The sequence below is a fragment of the Diadema setosum genome, chromosome 15, assembly GCF_964275005.1.
Source record: "Diadema setosum chromosome 15, eeDiaSeto1, whole genome shotgun sequence".
In the NCBI taxonomy this organism is placed as follows: Eukaryota; Metazoa; Echinodermata; class Echinoidea; order Diadematoida; family Diadematidae; genus Diadema; species Diadema setosum.
Genome location: NC_092699.1, coordinates 27,782,067 through 27,807,974, shown reverse-complemented (window position 1 = coordinate 27,807,974; position 25,908 = coordinate 27,782,067). Strand labels below are relative to the sequence as shown.

General features: G+C 37.7%; 2 protein-coding genes across 3 annotated transcripts in view; one reads left to right on the top strand and one right to left on the bottom strand.

Annotated features, from left to right (window-relative positions):
• Positions 1-25,908, bottom strand: part of LOC140238764 (uncharacterized) — a 29,445-nt gene continuing 3,537 nt past the window's right edge. For both annotated transcript variants that reach the window (XM_072318662.1, XM_072318660.1), the window contains exons 2-7: positions 25,395-25,524; positions 24,282-24,503; positions 20,512-20,654; positions 19,659-19,704; positions 4,596-4,747; positions 1-2,972 (exon numbers count right to left, since the gene is read on the bottom strand). In XM_072318662.1, coding sequence (XP_072174763.1) covers positions 2,864-2,972; positions 4,596-4,747; positions 19,659-19,704; positions 20,512-20,654; positions 24,282-24,503; positions 25,395-25,524 — 802 coding nt within the window. In that variant the 3' untranslated portion in view covers positions 1-2,863. The remainder of the gene's footprint in view (positions 2,973-4,595; positions 4,748-19,658; positions 19,705-20,511; positions 20,655-24,281; positions 24,504-25,394; positions 25,525-25,908) is intronic.
• LOC140239117 (uncharacterized) lies at positions 11,388-12,546 on the top strand. Its single transcript, XM_072319005.1, has 2 exons — positions 11,388-12,087; positions 12,254-12,546. Exons 1-2 carry the CDS (start codon positions 11,388-11,390, stop codon positions 12,544-12,546), a joined length of 993 nt encoding a protein of 330 aa, XP_072175106.1.

Genomic DNA, 25,908 nt, shown 5'->3' with positions numbered 1-25,908 from the left:
ACTGAGTTTTATTTGCAAATATTAAAAAGATAGTAATGAAGATATATTTACATTCATACATAATTGTAGAATAATTTCATAAATGAGAGGTAGGAAATTACAAATATACATTAATTTTATTATCTATACACATATACAACATCAACTATGTACTGTGTACAAAGTGCAAACATTTGCTGTGTATTTGTATGCTGCATTACACGTGTATTTCAAAAGTTCTCTTTCTGCAGGTGGTACATACACTTTGTACACAGTAAAGGCCTCTTGAGTGAAAGACTGAAAATATGAAATATAATCATCAAAATCAATGTCGTGATTTTGCTCATCACATATAACAAAGTCGGGAACAATGTACAGGTTAATCATGATTGACACTAAAGATTCTCACTAGTTCTCTCAAGCATATGGACACAGAAACACGGTCATACAATTGATAAAACTCTGAATATGATATAAAACTTATACATGTACAAGGGAAGGTACTACGAACAACTTGCTTTTATAATAAATATTTTTGTGTGTGTTCAAGTAAGCTTTCAGATCTCCACATTTACCAATAAGATACTTGGATAACTGGTGACTGATATCACAAAACAAAACATTGTCAAATGCACATTTCAATTGACAAATTCCTTTGCAAAAGATAATCTTTGGGTATAACTGCTCTATATCTGATGTGTCGACTGCATTCATGAAATGAACTCTCCCCAACATTTTAAATACTGTTTGAATTTAGATATTCATTTTTATTTCACCAAGAGATCTTTTGCTTTGGCTTGACATTTTACATGACATTTTCAGCTTCCGAATTTTGTTGTGTTGTCAATGGAGTGGAACATAAATGCAAATCTAACATACAGACAGTTTCATTATTCCTTATATCAATTTCTGTACACACCAAAAAGAGAGGAATTTTATTACAGGTCATCCTGGGAAATCATTTATCACACTTAGTTTTAAAAAAAAAAAAAGTCCTATCAAACTCAATAAAAGTAGGGTTTCTTTGTCGCGCTTAAAACCTAGAAACTTGTAGAACAAGATGGTCCTTATGTGAGAGAAACTGTACATGTACATTGTAGACATTAGGACTTTCAGTGTAAACAAATCGTTGTCACCATCCTAACCAATCTACACCAGTGCATTTAACACAAAGGTTTTTATTTGCTTGAAGAAAATCTTGATAGGACTGGATGCATGCAGATTTTAGAGAGAGAAGAACGAAGATGCTGTCGGCGTTCACCTCCAAACCATGGTTTTAGAAAAACACTGAATCAAGTGTCTGCACACTGTATGATTATAAAAACAATTGAAAAGCATGCCATACCAGCACAAACTGTGAAAGATGATCAAAGAAGAATATCTATTCAACATTCCCAGAGTTTTAGAATACACTGTGATGTGAGGGGTGAGGGATTCACAAGTGGGACTGAATAGACAAATGTATGCATGCACTTAAAGTGCAAGTTCACCTTCATAAACATAAGGATTGAGAGAATGCAGAATATTATTCACGTAAAGAGATCACATCAGTGAAAGTTTGAGGAAAATTAGACAATCGATGCAAAAGTTATGAATTTTTAAATTTTTTGCGTTGGAGCTGCTGAATGAGGAGACTACTACAGCTTGTGATGTCATATGCGTACAACAGTATAAAGAAAATGTAAAGAAAATTCAACATATTTTCACTTTTTTTGCATAATAAAAGAGCACTTGACTTGCCTCTTTCTAAAGGCAGGGGGAACAATATTACCCATAACATATGTCAGTAAGGAGTCAAGGGAATGTGTACTTTTTTCAAAAGATGAAATTTCGTGAAATTCTCTTTATATTTTCCTTATAATACACTGCAGTAGTCTTCTCATCCAGCGGTGACTGCACAAAAATTTCAAAAATTCATAATTTTTGAACGGATTTTCTGATTTTCCTCAAACTTTCATAATGTGTTCTACTAATATTGCTACATTCTCTCAATCCTTATGTTTATGAAGGTGAACTTGTCCTCTAACAATCATGTCAGGATCAGAGTTAATATTTTCGCATGTTTTTAAATTCCTAGCTCGTGAAATTTATGAAAATAAAAATCGTGCAAAATATTTGGTGTGTACAGTATATGGACCTTATCACTGAAAGCACTTGGTCTTATCATCTGAGCCACAACATCTTCATAACCAATTCGAACCAAGCTTATGAAACTAGGTTTTTATGTGCTGAAATTTGTTTTACCCGAGCCAAAGAAGGTAGGGTATTATGCATCAATACCTTCTAATGTGATACTCCTCGATGTCTGTTGACAACATAGAATGACTAAAACTTTTGAGGGGAAAGAAACCAGAATATTTACAGTGTACAAATGGATTTGAATGAATGCAACTGTGTTTGTACAACACATCATTGAAGTTTGAGGAAAATTGGAAAATCTGTGTTGGTGCCACCACTGCTGGATGAGAAGACTCAAACAGTTTGTGATGTAAACGACAGGAAAACAATTTAACGGAAACATTTCCACAATTCCACATTTTTTTTTCATGAAAGGTATACATCACATTCCCTAGACTTGTTACTGACATATAGGCCTATTGCTAGTAATATTATTCCCCTACTTTCTGAAAGAGGCAAGTCAAGTGCACTTTCATTAATATGCTAGAAAAGTGAAAGTACCAGTATGTTGATATGCAGTGATATCACATTTGGCGATCAATGGTGGCAGCAATGGTGGCACCAATAATTTAAAAATTCATACCGTTTGGACGGATTGTCTGCTCATTCTCAAATTTCACTGATGTGTTCTACTTGTTGTATTCACTAAATCCACACATATGGGCCTACATACACTGTAATTATTTGTGTTTAATTCTCCTTTGAACTACAGAATGACGCAAGAGCCCTCTGCTGGCGGAAGGCCGTCGGCCGAGTCGGATGGTAATCTACGCACATCATCCAGCACTGTAAGGTTCGGTAGGGCTTGAAATATTCTGCAGGCAGAAAAGGACATTTAAAACATTGCATGAATTGAAACCAATCATATGAATGCTAAATCTGCACATTGATCATCTGTCTTACATTTTGGGGTCCTAATTTCATAAAAACGTTGCTATCGATTAATGGTAGAAACTCTTGCTGCAATGGAAAGTGTCATGGTAACTATAACAAGACTCTTGCTTACTGATTGGCTGTCACTACAAGAAGTTGCTATTCTAGCAAGAATTGCTACCCAAACATATTTTATGAAATGGGACCAGCCTCCATTAGATCCAGTCAAGTTCATAGTCTTAAAGTATGGCACATTCAATGTCAAGCCATTCTCAGAAATGCACTGCTTGCAAAATATGGTTCTATGCAATGATCACAGGCTTCATCTCATTTCCCCATGAAATCAAACAAATGCCAATTTAAGCTTCCTGAAAAACAGGTATGCTACAAGGTACCCTTATATAGAAAAATAGGATGTGTATGTTTATGTTTAACACTCGCTCGCACACAAGTTTATCAGTGATTTGACTCTTTCAATTTAAAAACTTTTGAGGAAAACTGAGCAAGGAAAATGGGATTCCATCGGGATGGGCCTAACTCACTTTTGTCATACAGTTAAACTCGCCTAAGTCGACATCGCATATGTCGAATAATCGCGCAAGTCGATGATTTTAAAAAGTCCCGATTTTTCCCCATTGACTTACGTGTAATAATTCACTCACAAGTCGAATTTTGTAAGTCGAATACTCGCCTAAGTCGATGAAATTCCAAGAACACTTTCACGGAAAAACCATTAAATTCACTGTGCCTAAGTCGAATAAGATTTTATTGTGCAATAAATCACTGTCAAAATCACGAGACGCCAGTTTTCGTTTACATAAGAACTAGCCCGACCAGACAGGTGACAAAAAAAAAAATGATCTAAAGTATCAAAATTCAAAGCGATCGCAGGCGATTGTTGTACTCTCTTCGTGTGGAGGTCCGCTGGTACAGCCCTGTCGCGATAGCGCTACGTACGTACGGTACGTACAGCGCGACTGGGCTGTGTATAGTCTGTGTATGTCAGCAGTCTGCGCTGTGCAGTGGATGGATGAAGCTGCTGAGTTTTCAAAGCGGAAAGTAGGGGGAAAGTTACGGGCACGGGTAAATCAAAATTGCACCTCTACACGCATTTCAAGCCACGGTATGGTATACTAGAATCAATCACTGCTCAAATATCGTTCATATTCACTTCCCCAAGGTTTAACAAGGGTGTAAAGTAATCGGACCTGTGCCAATGCTAATGCACTGTCCATGCAAAGTTAGCCGCGGCCCTGCCGGGCGACCCGTGCTGCGGCACACCTCTCCAGCTCTCGGCTCCAGAGTAGACAACATACATTATACAATGTACATAATGTACGTGTGGTGTGACTGTTGTTAAGTCGATTTTTTTCGACTTACGCACAAGTCGAAACTCGCCTAAGTCGATGTGTTTTGCTCAGTCCCGAGAAGATCGACTTATGCGAGTTTAACTGTAGTTTCAAATGGAATGCACCCTTTGTCATCTCAGTCTCATTTTCATTTCTGAAAACTATATTTGGCTTGGAGGATAAGAGAGAAAAAAAAACCAGAATATATCACCACACCTTTGTCTGTAGTTCTCCATGAAACATATTGGATTTCTCCTCAGGTCTAGACACTGCAGCCTAGTCTTCCTCAAGGCTGTCAGACCTTCATATGAGTTGATGGAGTTGTCACTGAGATTTAGCACCTCCAGCACTGGACTCTTGGGCAATTTCTGAAAATCATTTCAATGAGAGAATTGCTGTTGTCAGGGGCCAATTCAGGAATTCTGTATGGGGGGGGGGGGGGCTTTACAAAATTAAAGGGAGCCCATGCACCCCCTCCATTTTTTTTTCTTTTTATTTCTTTTGTTTTAACAAAAAAATAAAGGGGGCACGCACCCAGTGTGCCCCCCTCTGGATCTGCTGTAATGTATATTTAGGATATTTTGGGGATAACTTCCTGTTCATTAACAACTCAGCTTAGATTCCCTTGTTTTTGTAAACTCACCTCAGAATATAACACCAAGATTGTTTACTATTAATTTCCTGTCGTTAATTACCCTTGTTTGATGTTTACATCAAGGAGTCATTTAATCACCCTTGTAACAACCCTTCTTTGTCCCTGGTTTAATTACCCAAAGATTATATACACACACCTTGTGAACCACCAGACTCTTTGTCTGCCCCTTATCTTATAATACTTCCTCCTCCACAAAAGAATCCCCCTCTTTTAATTGGTCAAACATCACCCCTTAGGACAACCCCTTTGGTCACTCTTTTTAGTTATCCCTTTTTGATTGGTTGTCTTACCAAAATTCTCACCCATCACCCATTGAACATTTCCAAGTTTGGTGTTCTTTCCAAGCCCCCAAGAGAGATCATGATTTCGACATCAGAGAGTCAACCTCTACTTGATATTGCTCTCTCTCCTGCATCTTGATACTTCTATATTTTTACTCTGATATACATACTCGTCATTTAACTTGTCATTGAACTTCATCATGATATTTCTGAACGATTGTGAATAAACACTTTGCATCGATGAAATGTACCAAAACTGTACCTGAGCTCCTTCATTTCTGCTTCATAATAACATTCCAAATGTAACACCACCCGTTACATTACATGGTGGAGAACCTTATATCGATCCTATATCGGAATACCTCATCATTACAACTCGACATCGCTTTTGGAAGGAGACTTTCACCAGACCATGCAGGCTGAGCATTAATAGGACCGTGGCAGCATGAGACCTGAAAATTGTTGAAATGTGACTATAACAGATTTTTCGTCGACTTCAACAATTAAACGAACTTTGTGGTGACATGGCCTTTGCAAATGACGACTGATTGACGACCGACGACTTGAACCTCCACCTATTAACAATGATGATAACCATGACCTGGATGGCGACATCAAGAAGACTTGGATGACGACGCAACGAGGACTACGACGACCACGACCTGAGGGACGTACGAGGAGGACCCATGACTGGTGTTGACGCGGATGCAGCTCCAGGGAAAATTCTTCAAAAATGGACGCTTTGCTGAATAATGACTGACATATTTTGACAACGATAGGACTACCAGACGGATTCAGGACCAGACACTGACAGTGTAAACACTAATAACATTTTCAAGGATAATTGACTCTTAACTTGGAAGACTGATAGTTTGATTGCTTATTGTGATTATTTTCTTGTTTTTTGGAATACTATATGGCCATTTTTACAATCAGTGGTGTAAAACACGATTCTGGCACTAATTGGTGTATAACTTTCTTATACACTGACAGATATATGCATTATTTTTTCTCATAAACTTACCACCCACAGTGTCTACCTTGGGTACCTTAATGAACTTTCCTCTCCTTTTCTTTCAGATGTGGCATGCACTTACATGCTTGAAATCCAACACTTTTGGTGTATGCACTCTGACATGGTTTTTTTGTCAGACCTAGCATATTAAATTGTTTATTCCTTTTCATTATTTTTGTTGTTGTGGTGATAGACAGGTATCCAACATTAAGAATTATTATGTTTACCAGGTTCTGCTTTGTCTTCTTTAAAGACTGAAATTGTCCAAACTTTATGTTTCGGAGGTGACATTTTCCGTTAACAATTAACCCCTCTTTTGAGTTAGCTCTTGCTCACAATTATAAAATTCAACTTTGCTAATTTCCATCAAAACAGAATAGTAATCAATCTGACTTAACTTTGATCCAAAGATTATTTTATTCAAATAGCTTATCATTTTTTGGTGAGTGTTTATAAATTTATGCAACTTTTCCGTTAACTTTTCTGTCACCTCCGAGACAACAGATTTATGTATTTGATTTTTTTATTCTTGACATCAGTTAAACATTACATTTACAAAAATGTAACATATCCCCTCACATTATCTCTGAAGGAAGGTAGTAGAAATATACCCTGTTGTTTTCATTTCGGAGCAATTTACAATTTTCCGTTAACACTTGTCACCTCCGAAACAATCGTCACCTCCGAAACAACAAGCGTATTATATTTGATAATTTCTCGAAGACAAAGCAATTTTGTTTGATTCTGTCCAATTGACAGGAATCTCTTTTGGATGAAAATAGTAATATGGCAACAGGAAGTGAGAATTTTCTAGAGATTAATAAAAGATCTAATAAAAACTAAGAATTACTGTTTCGGAGGTGACAAAACACTGTTAACAAGAGTTTTTGCTCATTTCTATTGAAGAGAAACCATATCATGTACACCAATGGTTTAATTTATTTTAGTAACATAAGTCTCAAAGTGGAGAAATCAACTAACACACTCTCACTCTTATTTTTATTACTATACTGTACGTTTTAGGGCAAATTTACATTTTTTCACTTTTTTAACAAAGAGAATGCACAAAATACACCCATCTGTTAAATATTGCAATCAAGATCAATTCTCCTGCTTTAGTTAAGTAAACATATAGATGCTTTCATCTTAGAAGCTTGATTTCCAATTTAAGCAATTTAGTTGTGAAGATTTACCAATCAAAGCTTTCCATGTAGGTTGCTTTTTCTTGTGTTTCGGAGGTGACATTGTTTGTTAACACCATATTGTTATGTGATAGTGAAAGGCAAATCTTCAGTTCCTTTTCGCTATCTATTAACATTTTCAAATACATTTAATATCTACAAAATCATCACAATAGAAGTGACTTTTGTATACCTAGCTCACCAGAATTCCCTTGATACCAAAGTGATACATGTGGCAGTTCATGCATGCCCCAGTCCACAATCTTAAAAAAAATCATAAAATAATCAAACTCCACAAAAAGGCCACATGCCTATAGCTGGTGCACAACTTGTTCTTGAATTCTTAGTTGTTGTTTTTCCATGTACAATGTGGTAATCATAAACAAAATTATGTGATTTTTTTTTGTTTAATATGACAATAATTATTACATTTTCCAAGTTGAACCAACTGTTTATGACATTGTATTTTTTAAGATTATTGAAGTTATCTGACAACTAAAGTGAACTGAGGAACAAGTCCCCAGGACTGGAAAGGGAAAGATCCAAAAACAAGATTTGTAGTTCTATCTCAATATAATTTTGATGACGTGTTTACCTTGTTTTGTTATTATGTTTTATCTTAGAATTTGGCTTTAAGTACTGGAATTTCAAGGAAAAGAAAATGGTTTCTTAAAGGACAAGTCCACCTTCATATACATGTGGATTGAGTGAATGCAACAACATTAGTAGAACACATCATTGAAAGTTTGGAAAATTGGACAATCCATTCAAAAGTTATGGGTTTTTTTAAGTATCTATGCAATCACTGCTGGATGAGACGACTACGACAGTGTATGATGTCACATGCGTACAACGATATAAAGAAAATATAAGTGAATTTCACAAAACTTTACTTTTTGAAAAAAAGTGCACATTTCTTCAACTTGCTACTGATGTATGTTAGGGCAATAATATTTACCCTGCCTTCCAAAAGAGAGAAGTCAACTGTTCTTTTGCTATGCAAGAAAAGTGAAAATATGTTGAATTTTCTTGATGCTTTCTCTATATCCTTGTACACGTGTGACATCACAAGCTATAGAAGTCTTCTCATTCAGCTTTGACTGAGCAGAAACTTCAAAAAGTCATAACTCTGGAATGGATTGCCTTATTTTCCTCAAACTCTCACTGATGTGTTTTAATATTGTTGTATTTATTCTACCCTCGTGTCTATTGAGGTGAACTTGTCCTTTTTCGGTCCCTTATAGGGTTATTTGAGACCAGTTTGTGTCCGGGACCTTCTGTGAAGTTGATGGGTAAAATTACTGAACAAAAAAAAATTTTCCCATAAGTTCACACAAAAGCATTATGCTGCTCTCTTCAGCTGGGAAACACAAGCTGTTGTCTTAACCAAACTGTAAAAACTTGCTAAAGATTAGTATGAATTACAATCTAAAACAAAATATGAGCTGGTATCCACTATCATGAAAGAGAATAACGAAACAAAATAACAAGTAAGAACTGAAAGAAAGAGCTTATATTTGAAAATTAAAGCCATGAGGAAAGACATGAATGTTCACAATATATTAGTTAACACCTGAGAAGTTGGGTTGTCTCTGTGTTGTGTCACCTCCAAAACAATAAACTGATTTTTTCTTATCTTATACTTTTTACTCTCAAAAGTGACTAATATGATTTGCTGGTAATTTTCAAGCAATTCAGAAAGATACATAAAATACATTTTAGTAATGTCAACAGTTTAAATGAATCTGGTATATAGAAAATTATCCCAGATGAACCAAACACCTTTCACCAGTATTATAACATTTGTATGGTGGCTATCAAGAATGATGAAGAATTCATGAACATCCTTGAATTAATCTATTTATAATACTATGTGCAAACAAAAACATAATACAAGTCAAATAAGAATTTTTGCTTTTGGCATTCATAACCTATGTCCCCACCAAAAAATTACAATGGTACCCTCTGCAATGATAACTTTGTAGATAATGAATCAATCTAAAATACAATTTGAGGGATTCAAACTATAACTCATTGCCCACACCTTACAGAAAACCCCATTCAATTTGCTTCAGAGGTCAAAGAGAAATGAGGATTTTTGTAGAGCATGTCAGGAATCCCTTCCCTCCAAGTTCTGTATATTGTGTTTACACATTAATATGCAGTTCCAAGAGCATCCAAGTGCTAAACTTGGAAGAATCAGACTCCTGACATCCTTTATAACAATCCACATTTCTCTGAGACCACTTAACCAAATTGAATGGGGCTTTCTGCAAAATAGAGCTAAAATGTTATAATCTACAGTTTTGTAAGACCCCAAAGTAGATTTTAGCTGATTTAATCATATTGGGTGCTATCAATGCAAAAGTCTAATTGTATTTTTTTTTTTTTTTTTTTTTGGGGGGGGGGGGGACATACTATATGAATACTTGAACACAATGTTAACATTGAATGTCGCCTCCGAAACAAAGTTATTCTTCCCTGACGTTGTGGAATAAAATGTTCTGAGAGCAAAGAAACATTACTAAAATGATCTTACACCCTCATTTCAATTTAAGGTAGAAAATGGAATGCCATGTTTCTTCAGGTTATAATATCTAGCTTATGTCCGTCACATTCTTACTGTAAATGAATATTTCAACACAATGTTAACATTGAATGTCACCTCCGAAACGAAGTGATTCTTCCCTGGCGTTGTGGAATAAAATGTTCTGAGAGCAAAGAAACATTACTAAAATGATCTCACACCCTCATCTCAATTTAAGGTAGAAAATGGAATGCCATGTTTCTTCAGATTACAATATTTAGCTTACAACCTTCGTCCAAATGGAAGGCAAACTACCGGTGCCCATGCTAATTAATGAAGTGTAAAAAAACACTTGTTCTGTGTGGTTTATCTGCTTGAAACAGGAGTTAATTTCTTGTTCTCGAGTTATAATTATTAAAAACATTGATAAAAAGAAGAAGTTTTGTGTTATTGTCACTTATTCTCAAAAAAACTGAGTGTTAATATTAATGTCACCTCCGAAACATTCTATTATGTTAACTGTCACCTCCGAAACATCCATGTGTGAAAAATCCAAGATTTAAAGAAATGATTGGAATTTCATTTAACCTACATAGGAAGGTAGCCCTTCTTAAAGACTTGTTATAGTATAGAGTTTGACCTGGCTTGCTCTCCAATAAATAGTTAAAATCTTAAAAATTGCATGTCAATTGGTATTTTTACCAAAAATTTATAAATCTCATGTATTTTTTTTTAATTCACTTTATATTCAACCCCCAAATAGTTTTGATTCACAAACCATATATATTGTTGTTGACCATATAAACTTTGCATGGTGAAGTTTGACTACAGAGTTTTGTCATTATGGTGCAATTCATGAAAACAAAATTTTGCTTAAATTTACTTCAGGTGCCAGGGTTTTCCATAAATTACACCAATAACTCTTCAGCTTTAAGGTCTGAAATGTTATTTTTTCAAAAATTTGAATACTTTCCAACAGGAATCAAACAGAATAATGAAAAAATATTTTGTTTGAAATTTTGACCCTCTGAGTACAAAAGTTACACCACTGATCGTAAAAAAGGCCATATGCAATCATTTTGGGAATTGGAGACTTGGTTGAACCCTTTCACATTGGGTAAGTGGAACTTTGATTGTTATTACTGTCCCAGTGTGAGAGACATTTGAGAGCATGTTGATTTTGATTAGTGCTTACTGAGTTTGCATTATTTTATTTTGACTGGTTATTTGTATTTAATCCTCATGTGTTTCCTTATGAATTTTTCATACTCATATTTGTTTGACTGTTATTACTGATCTTTGACTTTGATATTTGATTAGATAGGCTTTGTGTTACTCAATATTACACCATGACCACCAGTAGGACCCTCCGACAGACCGACTTTTTACCGACTAAATTTTCTGGCGGCCGGCTAGATTACAATGACTGTACTGCCCATATTTTGACCTTTGAAGACTATTTAGACGCCCATGACATTGACTCGGACAAAGCTGACAACTTGACGACTATACTTAAGACTTTCAAGCGGACATTAGAGGGACAGGCCAGACTCTGGATAGACAAACTGACTTTCACTACTTATGACGACCTAAAGACGGCTTTCACTAGGCGATTTAGCCCCGCCAAATCGACTTTTGCTAGGGTTACTGACTTTAACACCATGACTATGACTGATGGAGAGAGTGTCGAAACTTTTCTCCAACGACTCAGACAGACTGCCTCCTACATAGACTATGGGGAGAAGCAAATAAAGGACCGTTTACTTGCTGCACTGACCCCCGACTGTCGTGCCGCCATTCTTATGGCATCGCCGACATCAACGACAACCCCTGACGAGATAGCCGCGAAAGCGCAGCTTTTCATAGATCTTAGGACTGACACTACCCCGACAAAAGAAGTGACATTCGCAACCCAAGACGATGTCGACCTCCTAAGTGAGGAAATTTCCTCCCTTAGATTTAAAACCGAACAGAAAGACTCCCGAGGACGAAGACGAAATCGACATTCCCAACATAATGATTCTGACCGCAGTACCAGCCGCAGCGCTAGTAGGACTCGACATAGGGATGACCACAGCAGACATGAACGTAGTTTAAGTAGGGACCGACATCATTCTGACTACAGACGTAGTTTAAGTAGAGACAGACGACATGATAGTAGAGACAGACATCCTGGACGGCGCTCTCCTTCTCGTGATCGTTATCGGTCACAAAGCCCACAGACAACAATACAAAGCCGAGGACGCGACCAACGGTCTCGACCTCGATTCGCTGGCAAGTGTGACTATTGTCACATTCCTGGCCATTTTTGGAGGGATTGTCGGCATAGGTCGAGAGACATTGAACGCGACAGACGACCCCAATATTACGGACCACCCCCACCCCACAGACAACAATACAATGACTATAACCGACATCATCATCGACAACAACAACAACAACATCTACAATACACAGGACAGTACTTCGACACACATCCCCAGGGTTTTCATTAAGGGAGGAAAATAGAAGCGCTCTCTATTCCACCTCCCAAAATGAACACCCCAGGCCTAGGGACGGACAAAAACTCAAATCGACATACTTAGGGACAGAGGACGTAGACCTGCAACTGACTAGTAATAACTTTGTAAAGGGACGAATTGACAGTGGTAAGCACATTTTCATTCTTTTTGACAGTGGTGCTACCAAGACATTGATTTCTGACCGCTATGTTAAATCAACTCCACATCTTTCCAACCTAAAGAGGCAGAGCGTGACTCCTACTCGATTTAAACTAGGGAACGGGCAGTTCCTTGAAGCGCAAACCGCGATTAAATTCAGAGTCACAATTCAAGGTTACAAATTCGAAATTTCTGCTTTAGTCGTTGAAAACCTTGTTGGTGTTGATTTGATATTAGGCAATAACACACTTTCGGACGTAGACGGGACTTTGACTTTCAGGGACCATAGGTTCAAAATCAAACGGCGTAGGATACCATTTTCCCCTACATCAAAGGTGAAAATCGAACCATTTGAGTCCAGACTCATGACACTACAGGGACATACACCTGCCCACTTACGTAACTCTGACGTCATACTGACTTCCAATGACTACCTCAGTAGGCACTGCCCATCAACAATGGTGGTGAAACTAACAAAAGGTGCGACTCAAATCATTGTGACTAATACTACTGACAGACCTCTACATTTCTCTAAGGGTAGGGCGATTGCCTTTCTCGACACTACTAACCCCGTACGTGTGACTGAGCCCCTCCCAGTAGATAACATAACTATGACCTTGACTGACAACACACATGCACTTTACTCCACTCAGCTTGACACCGCAGACAGTAACCTTGACAACCAGACTAGACAAGCAAACCTTGACAAATACCCCCACCTTGATCCCAATGACCCCATTGCTAACATGACTGAAGACCAAATCATTAGAGCCCATATTGACTTAAAGGATAGTGTGCTTTCTCCCTCTGAAAAGAATGAGTTGATACAGATCCTTAAAGACAACAGACCCGCATTCTCCCTCTATGGTGAGCTATCTAGTTGCCCAAACTTTGAAGTAGACATACACTTGACCAATGACGAACCATTTTTCATTCGACCATACTTTGCTACTGAACCTGACAAACGACAAATCGAAAAGGAACTGACCAAACTCGTGAAACTTGGTATACTTGAGGTTGGACATCAGGCATACACCTCGCCTGTGTTACTCATTGCCAAGAAAGACAAGACTGAAAAACGAGTAGTGACCGACTTTCGTTACCTGAACTCTAGAATTAGACGTATCAACCATCCCTTTCCCCTACTGACTGAAACCCTTAAACGCATCGGACATGCTAAGACTAAAGTAATGAGTGTCATCGACCTCAAATCTGCTTTTCATTGCATTCCTCTCTCTAAACAAGCACAACAGTATACCGGCATTGCCTCCTATCATGGAGGAAAGCACTATTACTATAAACGACTTGCCCAAGGACTTAACATTTCACCCGGACTATTCCAAGCAAAAATCGACAACATTCTAGGCACCATTCCCAACTCCCGCAATTTCTGCATTGCTCACCATGATGACATAATCCTATTTAGCCCTGACAAGACATCCCACAAACTCCACCTGACCAAAGTATTACAGGCCCTCTCTGACAATGGACTTAAAATCTCTCCTAAGAAATGTAAACTCTTCACCAATGACGTAGACTATATGGGACATAGGATAACTATTAACTCGGACGGTGAGGCTTGTTTTCGACCACTGAACAATAGATGCGCCTCTATACACAACATGACTCGACCCAAGACACCCAGACAAGTTAGACGGTTAATTGGTGCTGTCAATTATGTGGCAGGATTCTTCCCCAACATACAGTCTATTTTGAAGCCACTACACCAGCTTACCCGAAAGAGTAAGAAATTCAAATGGACTGACGAACATGAACGCGCCTTTAACAAAATCAAAGACCTCATGACCAAACCCCCTATACTACACATGCCTACGAATACCGGACGATTCACACTTTACAGTGACACATCACGGACTGCGACTGGATCTTACTTGACTCAAATCATCAACGGACATGAAAGAGTTATAGGCTATTACTCTAAAGTTCTCCCTGACGCTTGCCAGAGGTATAGTGTAACAGAACTAGAATTGTTTGGCCTTTTGATAAACATAACTGCTTTCAAACACTTGTTGCGTGGTTGTGAATTCAATGCATTTGTTGATCACAGCTCAATTGTTCAGATATTAAAGTCCAAAGATGAACCATCCACCACCCGCCTTCAGAAACTAATCTTGAAATTATCAGAGTACTCCTTTAAGATTGCATATAAGAAGGGTACCGAACTTGTCCTAGCAGATTTTCTGTCTCGCATACCAAGCGACAAACATGCCGAAATAGATCATGTAGTGCCCATTTCATTTAGTTTAGTTGATAATCCTGACCTAGATCATCTTAATCCCATACAACCTGCCGAGCGTCCAGTGACACGCGCCTTTGCTAAAAAGATGGGTATTTCTGTTCCCAATCTTTATCCTGACAGACCCGAAACTGACAACCACAACAATATTGATACTGACACCGCCCCACCCCCTGAACTAATCATCACACCTGCACCCAATAACAATACCCCACATTCGCATGAACCGACCAATCAGAGATCAGCATTAGACACACCCCCTGACCTGCCCCCAACTACGACACACTTTGCCCCACATGACCATAACAGACCCAACACACAGAAACCAACACCTAAAGCTCCGAAGCGAACAGAACCTAGACTGGTGGACAAACAAAATGAGTCACCGTGCACACAAACATACAGGGATGTGCCCCCAGACTTGTTTACAGCCCCTAAGCCACTGATCTCAAATGTTGAGCAGATTGTTGCTCCACATATACCCAAACAACATGACATAGACAAAGTACTAGACTTGATAAAGAGAAAAATCATCCGTGACTACAACCTGCCCATTGACATACGAAGACTTAAGACAGAACAAGAGACATCTCCATTCTTCAAACCGATCTATGACTTTCTAGCCCATGACATATTACCTAGTGACAAAAAGGCAGCGAAAACAATTCAGCTGAAAGCTGAGCAATACATCCTGTGTGATGGTGTATTATTCCGCCTTTTCTTTGACAAGACTGACGACTTTAAACTACAACTTGCTGTACCAGAATCACTGACTGATGTTATCATTTCACAATACCATGACAACCTACTTAGCAACCACCAAGGAACAATGCGCACTTACTTGACAATACGACGTAATTACTATATGCCACAGATGTTTGACAGGGTACAAAACTATGTCAAAGCTTGCCTGAGATGCCAACAGTTCCGTGGCAAACCAGACAAGTTACGCCCATTTCACACTCGTGTACCTGACTCCTATCGACCCTTTGACAGAATAAGCCTTGACTTTAAGACCATGCCTACCTCGGCAACTGGTTTTAGACATTTGATGGTCATTTGTGACGAGATAACCCGCTTTGTTATTTGTGCCCCACTTCGCACTCTCGATGCCGAAACAATTTGTGAGGCATTGATACAAAAGGTTATCTGCATTTTCGGACCCCCTTCCTGCCTTGTGACTGACGCAGCAGCCGCTCTCACAGGCAAACTACTGACTACACTGTGTACCGCCCTGAACATTGATAGGAAAGTGATTAGTGTTGCAAACCACGGCAGCTTACAAGTTGAACGCCACATTCGAACACTCTCTGACTTCCTCAAGGTGAACTTGAACCAATTTGGAACAGATTGGGTTCGGTTTATTGCCACTACTTGCTATGCCTACAACTCATTCTCTTCCCCTCATCTAGGTGACCACTGCCCTTACCAACTTGTATTTGGACGAGACCCCCCAACCATGACTAACTTGACCTTCAACCCAATGTCTGGTCTGACCCAGACTTATGACGAATATGTTTCCCATCTCAAACGGAAATTTGACCAGATCTCTCACACGATGCTTTCGCTCCAAAGGAGAACTCAAGACAAGCAGAATGTCGCCATTACAAATAAACTACGGCAAACTCCTATTTATTCAGTAGGCCAGCTAGTCTATTTGTACAAGCCAACTTCTTCCTCCCTCACTGCAAACTCGAGAAAGATTGCAGCTGCTTGGGTCGGACCTTTAGTTGTGCATGAAGTGCTCGATAGAACCCACTTCATTCTCTCCACTCTCAAAGGTGAAATTCTGCGAGATATCTTTAACTACAACAGGTTGAAACCCTGTTTCATGACAGCATCGGATGAGAGGAAACCCATCACCCACCTCCAGCGACTGAAAGAGGCACTTGGAAAGACAGTGACCCCTGGAGACGGTGAAACCTCTGACAAACCATCAGTAAATTTTATTGATGAGCATGACCACACCCCTCCTGAATGCACTGCTGATCACATCATGTGCTTTCAGACGACAGACCCAATCCAAACATCTGACTATGTGACATCCATCACCCCTAACAACGGAATAGCCGCCCCAACCCCCCTACGACAAACTGACCTTGAACGACAATTTGACCTTCTAACAACTGCGCCTTCTGACAATGACATGACCCTACACCGAGGACGATTTAAGAACGGACAATTACAAGTACTGACTTCATTCATTAGGACTCCGACTGACGGTAAAAACCCCGAAGAGGTTAGATTTTGGTGGAACATAGGACTGTATACAGACACAAGTAACTTGATAAGACAAATTCTGATTGATAGAATCATTCCTATCACGGGAACACCAAAGAAATATATGAAACGATTATACATATAATTTTCTTGATAAGCTTTATAAGTCTAAAGCTGTATATGATATATTTCTTTGTCATTTTATGATTTGTTGTATTTGTTGCTGAAGTAATATACGTAAATTTCACATTATTAATCTCATTGCCAAAATAATGAGAAAATAAGCTTTGGAATCCTTTTTCAAGGCTGTGTAATTGCATGTTATATTATTGTATCAAATTAATTGTCTTGACACTGATTGGAGAAATTTGAGTTTAAACTCATTTTAATAAACAGACTTGAAAGTGTCTGTTCTTTCGCTTACTTCTATTGTTATCAATTTGGAGAAATTTACTTTTTTATCGAGTGAGGTTTGAGAGTCATATTCTTCTGTGTACATCCTTCACTGAAGTGATAATTCCTAATAGGCCGCACAGATAGCTCTCATACCTCGAGCGCACTCGTTACCTCTCCGCTGATACTCAATTAGATGCTTGGAAATTAGCGTCTGCGAGAATGACTCAAATTCTTGATTATGATTTGATATATTAATTTTCGCTGATATTTCCTGATTTGCTCTTTTAATCATGAATTCCTATTCATGCATATTTTGTGCTGGTTTAGTTTTCCTTGTTTGATAATTGAGCATATTGAAGTTACAAATTATAGTCATTGCTCAGTTGTTATTGTTATGGTTGAAGAAATTGACCATTATAGGATAATTATGTTGAAGAATATTGCATTAGTTTTGGTTACTTTATTCACTGTATCTCATTGTAAATAGATCATCATTATGTCATTTAAATGTGTGAGAGTAAATGTGTGAAAGTGATAGTGGGACAGTAATGATTTGAGTTCCACTACCTACCATTCATTTGTTTTTATTTATAATATCTATCATTTTGTTTTCCAACATTCAGATTCTGGAAATTCCAGAAACCTCTCTATGTTCTGATTTGTTTGTAATATTTTAACCCCCCCCCCCCCCCCCCCCCCCCCCCGAGCCTTGTTTCCTAACAAAAGGGGATGTAATGTATATTTAGGATATTTTGGGGATAACTTCCTGTTCATTAACAACTCAGCTTAGATTCCCTTGTTTTTGTAAACTCACCTCAGAATATAACACCAAGATTGTTTACTATTAATTTCCTGTCGTTAATTACCCTTGTTTGATGTTTACATCAAGGAGTCATTTAATCACCCTTGTAACAACCCTTCTTTGTCCCTGGTTTAATTACCCAAAGATTATATACACACACCTTGTGAACCACCAGACTCTTTGTCTGCCCCTTATCTTATAATACTTCCTCCTCCACAAAAGAATCCCCCTCTTTTAATTGGTCAAACATCACCCCTTAGGACAACCCCTTTGGTCACTCTTTTTAGTTATCCCTTTTTGATTGGTTGTCTTACCAAAATTCTCACCCATCACCCATTGAACATTTCCAAGTTTGGTGTTCTTTCCAAGCCCCCAAGAGAGATCATGATTTCGACATCAGAGAGTCAACCTCTACTTGATATTGCTCTCTCTCCTGCATCTTGATACTTCTATATTTTTACTCTGATATACATACTCGTCATTTAACTTGTCATTGAACTTCATCATGATATTTCTGAACGATTGTGAATAAACACTTTGCATCGATGAAATGTACCAAAACTGTACCTGAGCTCCTTCATTTCTGCTTCATAATAACATTCCAAATGTAACACCACCCGTTACATTACACTGCCACTGGTTGTTTTGTGGATGGTTTTCTTTGAGTGTGAAAATAAACAAAACCACACATGAATTCACAGAAACAAATCTTTAAAGATAATCCACAATTAGGAATATTCATGATTATGTGAGCCTGCATGCATATTACTACTCTCCTTCTACAAATACTGCAAAAAGTGTGCATCACCAAATCAAATACAGCACATGTCAATGTTTTATGTCCGAGAGTTGATTCTATCACACCTATGTGTCTGTCCATGTCTACTGGTGCGACAAAGCATCACATTCCCTCAACTGTCTTGTTTTTTTGGTTTTTTTTTTGTTTTGTTTTTTGTTTTTTTTTTGGGGGGGGGATATATCCAGAATGCATCAAGTCAATATTTTCATTCCATCACATGCTCTTGGTGGTGATGAATACTTTTTTTTACAGTATTCACTTTGATTCTATCAGAGGCAACATTTCAAAGCAACATATACTTTAAAAAAAAAAACGCCAAACATATGTACATAGTACATACATATACACATGCACAAACAAGTTATATACGACATCAGAAATCTGACATACAATTAATTACTATTACTTTAATACAGAAGGAGAATCATGTTTATATTTCACATATCATTCTCTTCTTGATGGATGTTTGCTCAAATAATTACTTACCTTAAAGGATGTGATGTAGTTCTTACTTAGATTTAAATGCTTGCAGCTATAGAGACAGAACAAAAGAAAGAAAAAATATGATCAGCCACACAGTTCATATATCAAATGTGCATCAGTGACAATACTGTATATCATACTAATATTAAGTGCATGTTTACACTTATTTATTGTTCTGAACAGATAGCTGATTTCTCAACAATGAAGATATGATAGTCATGAGTGTGGTAACGCTTATGTCAGTGTTACTATATACAGTAAATTCTTAGTTCTATGAACTGGTATGTTTTCAAGAATTGACAAAAATTCCTTGCACACCTGAACTGCCACGTAAGTCTGTAACACACTTAACAAGGAGTTAAAACTTTGTGCAAAGCTTCATACAAAGCGTTTTGACTGCATGTATAAACTTCTTTTTGATTTTCTTTAATGTAGCACTGCACTATCACTACGCTGTATCAGTAAAATTGTTATACTAGTACCGTATTGCTAATTCATGTACAAACGCTTAGCAGATACACTGATGACAAAAAAAAAAAAAAACATTAAATGTGTCATAAATCTTCCTTACAAGTGTATGTTATCAGAGAACAGAAGCTGTACTACATGTATTATGTGATGTACGAGTCAAATCTGCCCATCAAAACAATCAGAACAAAAGACAAACTGTAATACATGATGCAAATTCAATTGTTGTTGTGGTTTTTGTGTCTGTCTGTCTGTTTGACTGTCTGTGGTGGAAAGCTGTGTACATGACAATAAAAATAAACATTATGTGTTAGGTTTACATGCCAAAATTGTCTGCTCTTAGATGTAGTTCCAGAGAAAGAGTTGCCACAAGAGATAGATAACTTACCAGTTGAGGGAGACATCCGAGAGATCCGTAATGTTGTTATCCCGGGCCTGGACAGTCTCCGCCCGAATGAGACGCTTCAGGATACGGTGTAGGCTCTCCTTCTGGTAGTCATGGTGCATGTCTTGGAACGACAGGTTGGCATGCTGTTTGTCAAGAAGTTCAAAATAGTTTTAGCAGTGCACCCTCTATTGACAGTTAGTTGTCCCTTTACCAGACCTACCACTCTACATGACTGAAGTTTATCATTATCAATCATTATACCCCCGCCAAACGAAGTTTGAAGGGGTATATAGGAATCAGCGGGCGGTCGGGCGGTCGGGCGGTCGGGCGGTCGGTCGGGCGGTCGGTCTGTTGCAAATCTTGCGTCGCGAACTACTTCCTCAGTTTTCAACCGATTCCCATAAAACTTGGCACAGATGTGTGCCTTGGGTTGTAGATGTGCAAGACATATTTTTTGACAGTACCCAAAAGTACGTTGCCATGGTAACGGCATATTATGGGCAAAAATGGGTACAAATCTTGCGTCGCGAACTCCTCCCACAGTTTTTGATCAATTTTTATGAAATTAGGTACAGATGTTCATCTGAATATGTTAATGTGCAAGACACATACATGTATTTCCGCAGTGGCAAAAAGTGCGTTGCCATGGTAACGGCATGTTATTGGTAAAATATAGGGCAAAATGCTTCATGGCAAAACTGCTTCATCAGTGTTCTTCCAATTCTCATGGAATTCATATTGAATGTTTGTCTTAGGATATAGGTCAGCATGACACATTTCTTGACGGTGACAAAAAGTATGTTGCCATGGTAACAGCTCACATATTATGAGCCAAAATGATGGAAAATTTTGTGTTGCAAACTACTTCCTCAGTTTTTGCCCAATTTCCATGAAACTTGGTACAGATGTGTGCCTTTGGTTGTAGATGTGCAAGACGCATTTTTCAACAGTACCCGAAAGTACGTTGCCATGGTAACGGCATATTGATGGCAGAAGATCAAGGAAAGATCTTGCGGATTTAACTACTTCCTCAGTTTTTTGACCAAAGCTTATGAAATGTTGTTTTGACCAAAGCTTATGAAATGTTGTTTGGCGGGGGTATAACCAGTCGCTGTAGCGACATTTCTAGTTATCATCATCATCATCATCACCATCATCATTGTTATTATTATCATTACTACATGTATTACATTATTTATGAGACTTTTGCAGGGTTGTTTTCTTTCTCCAAAAGAAGACTTATTTCCTGGCAAGTCTGATGTTGTAAAGTTATATGCATTTCTACTTAATCCATGATTTATTTTCCATTTCTTGTGTTAAATTGGTTGCTATTACTTGGGCACTATGACTGAGATAGTAAACAGATTTAGGAGTATTATGGTAGGGGAAGTAAAGTCTTTATCCATGCAACTGCAACTGGCAGGAGATAATAGGCCAAAAATGACAGCAAATGAAGAGCAAAAAGAACAAAAACCAAAAACACAACAACAACAACAACATGATGAAACCAAGGCACTGCATTCCAAAGACTGTCATGGCCAAGTGGATAACAGCGCTCATCTCTGAATCTGGTGAGCGTGATATGGGTTTGAGGGTTTGAGTCCATGCAAAGCCCGACACATTTGCCCTTCAGCAAGGTATTCTGTCCACATTACTGCTCTCCACTCGGGAATATAATGGGTTCTAGGCAGGATGAGAATGTTTATGTTGGTCGATCATATGTGCGCGCCTGTCAAATCGTGAACGGCTGGAATGCTCCCCAGGGAGTGAAGAGTGAGCACTATCAGTGCTGGTTGGAAAATAATTATGCATCAAGTGACCAGGGTAATAACAGCACAATAAAATTCATAATAAGTCTGAAATGCTAGCTATTATTAGATAGATATTTCAGCTACATGTATCATTATTAGTATCATGTACCTATTGATATTAATATTAAAGGGTGTGTACAGTTCTGGTTGAGGTGAGGATTTAGCTTTTAACGTTTTGTGATACATTCAGAAACCACTCTTTGAGATGTCTAAGGGCATGCAATTTTAATGGGTATCAAACGTTTATTTGATGAAAATCGTTTTTGAAATGGCTGAGATACCCAAAAACAAGGTGAAACAAAGAGATCCTAATAAAAGGTGAGGCCTGTCGCCTTTTATTATTGTCACTTTTTGGATATTTCGGCCATTTGAAAACCAATTTTCATCAAATGAATGTTGAATCCTTCTTAAAGATGATAAAAAGTTTTGGTACCTCAAAAATTTCCTTGTCTTAGTTTGTGTTTCAGGTTAAAGTACCTTTCATATAACTAACACTGTGAGACTTACTCGCCCCAAAGTGCTCTCATGTCTTAGTAATCATGCAATTAACTGCGACCAGCAGCCCCATACGCATAGCGTAATCGGGCTTCGCATTGTAGCATTCAGGATCATGACAGATTTAGTATCGCGGGATAAATGTTAACTTAAAATCCCAAAAATTCTTCAATTTGAAGACTTACCAATTAAGGTGAAGTATTGAAAACAGGCTTCGGGCAACGTTTGGTTCTGCCTATAGTCCCTTTCTGTTCGAATTGATAACTGAATGGGACTCGGCCGAGAGGACCTTGGGAGAGCTACATACACAATGTACACTGAATACTACAGCCAGTGCATGTGAACACATCACATGCGCACAAATTTCAAATCCCACATCAACGGATAAGATGTTTGTGTGCGCATGCGCTGGCCGTAGTAGTCAGTGTATGCATCGGTCCATGGTGTATGTAGCTCTCCCAAGGTCCTCTCGACCGAGTCACATTCAGTCATCAATTCGAAAAGAAAGGGACTATTGGCAGAACCAAACGTTGTTCGAAGCCTGTTTTCAATACTTCAACTTAATTGGTAAGTCTTCAAATCGAAGAAATTTTGGGATTTTAAATTGACATTAACCCGCGATACTAATTCTGTCATGATCCTGAATGTTACAATTCGAAGCCCCATTACGCTATGCGTATGGGGCTGCTGGTCACAGTTAGCTATGCGTACAATGGGCTGCACGCTGCTGGTCGCAGTCAGTGGTTTCGTACAATATTTATCGACGCTGTACGGCGACGGCTCTGGTACGAAACCATTATTGCATGATTACTAAGACATGAGAGCACTTTGGGGCGAGTAATTCTCACAGACAACGTACTTTAACGTGAAACACAAACCAAGACAAGGAAATTCAGGGAAACTTTTGAGGTACCAAAACTTTTTATTATCTTTAAAATTACATGCTCTGTCATATTTCATAAGAGGTTTCTCATTATCTCACTTAGGAATGTTCAAAACATGAATCCCCACCTCAGCCAGTACTGTACAGTCCCTTTAATATCATTATCATTATCATTATTATTATTATTATTATCATTATTATTATTATTATTATTATTATTATCATTATTATTATTATTATTATTATTATTATTATTAATATTATTATTATCATTATTATTATTATTATTATTATTATTATTATTATTATTATCATTATTATTATCATTATTATCATTATTATTAATATTATTATTATTATCATTATTATTATTATTATTACTAATATTATTATTATTATTATTATTATTATTATTATTATCATTATTATTATCATTATTATTATTACTATTATTATTATTATTATTATTATTACTATTATCATTATCATTATCATTATTGTCATTATTATTATTATTATTATTATTATTATTATTATTATTATCATTATTATCATTATTATTATTATCATTATGAACCTACCACACAATTCTCCCAGTCCTCCATCTTCTTCTGATGGTCCTTCCGCTGCAGTCCCATCTTGCCGTGGTGGATGGTCTTCCCCTGGTCATCTGTTACCTTGGTGAAGACCTTCTCCTTGATCTCCGGCCCCTTCCTCACACGAGGGCAGTGCAGCTCGCTACCTCTCAGCTCATTTTGCTTCAGCTCATGAAACAGTGTGTATCGGAAACGTTCAGAGGGCAGCTATATAGGTACAGTAAACAATTCCAGAAAAATTGTAATTCACACTTGGCATTCCATACCCACAAGACAGTGACAATGAACATTTTGATTGAGATGTAACTTGCAAAACTTATTTCAGTGCTTCTAAATGTATGTATTACATTAATTCTCTCAGAACCACCATATTATCGAGTCATTGACAGTGTGCAAACAGGTATCTCATTTATATTAATAAAAGAGTTAATATGATCATTTCTTTCAATTTTCCTTATTCTGTAGCATTCACTGCCATTGCCACAGCGATCTCTTTCATTGTACGTTTCATCGCTATCATTGACACTATCATCAACAACAGGACAGTACTGTAAAAGCGGCAAGTTTTGAAGTGTGGAAATCTTCACACATTTCGTGCGACAAGAAACTAGCACAAAAACAAAAGCTCATAAGCAAACTTTTGTATGTTAATGCAACTAACAGTCAAACCTACATGTACCCTAGCAGCAGCAACATGTCTATAGTGAAAGGCCACCTGTGTATGCATGGCCACTAAAAAACCCCTGCCCCCCCCCCCCCCCCCCCCCCGGGAAAAAAGAAAACCAACAACAACATATCAAAGACCCTGTCTATAGTGGCCACCTGTCTTATTGGCCACCTTTTTCATCTCCCCTGGGTCGCCGCTGTTTTATAGACAGATGTGACCGTACTTTATATTTTGATTCTGTGAATTTAAAATACTGGTATGTGAAATTCATCTTATCTGGCTGAGCACTAAATTATTACAAAAATGTCCACTTTTACAGTAGCTGGTTTGGTTTATATATGAAGAGGATTATGTGTTCAGAACAATTATGGTGTAAGTATCATACATATGGTTGCCTAAACTGTCTCTTTTTTATTTTTATATTCACTAACCTTTGGCAATTTCACCAGCTTGTCTTTCGACTCTTCAGAATCTCTAGGCCCATTGACAGTGATGATGGGAATTGTGTTCCAGTTACTGTCACCAGATTTCTGGATGTTCCCTCCAGGGTAGGCAGGTGGTCTGGACAAAAGAAAAAGAAGATAATCAATGATTATGAAAATTTAGATAATGTCAATGAATACAGAGATGATGACCAAGTATGAAGATATATCAGGCATGTGGAGTGTTTCTTACAAGTTTTTCAATCATCCATTTTTTTAAATTAGACTCTGTACCTGACTGATCATGTTTTTGATAAACTTTGGATGACATGGAAATATATTTATCTTCAACAGATCTCTGCTTGGTAACAGTAAATTGTTCCATTGGCATTGAACATCAGCTCTTATGCTTACTATTGCCTTGTGTATGAAAATATTAGAGGAGGGGAATGAAAAGATTATGATTTTTCTGTTTGATCACATTATACTACAGGGGCGGCGGAGTATTTTCGAAAGTGGGGAG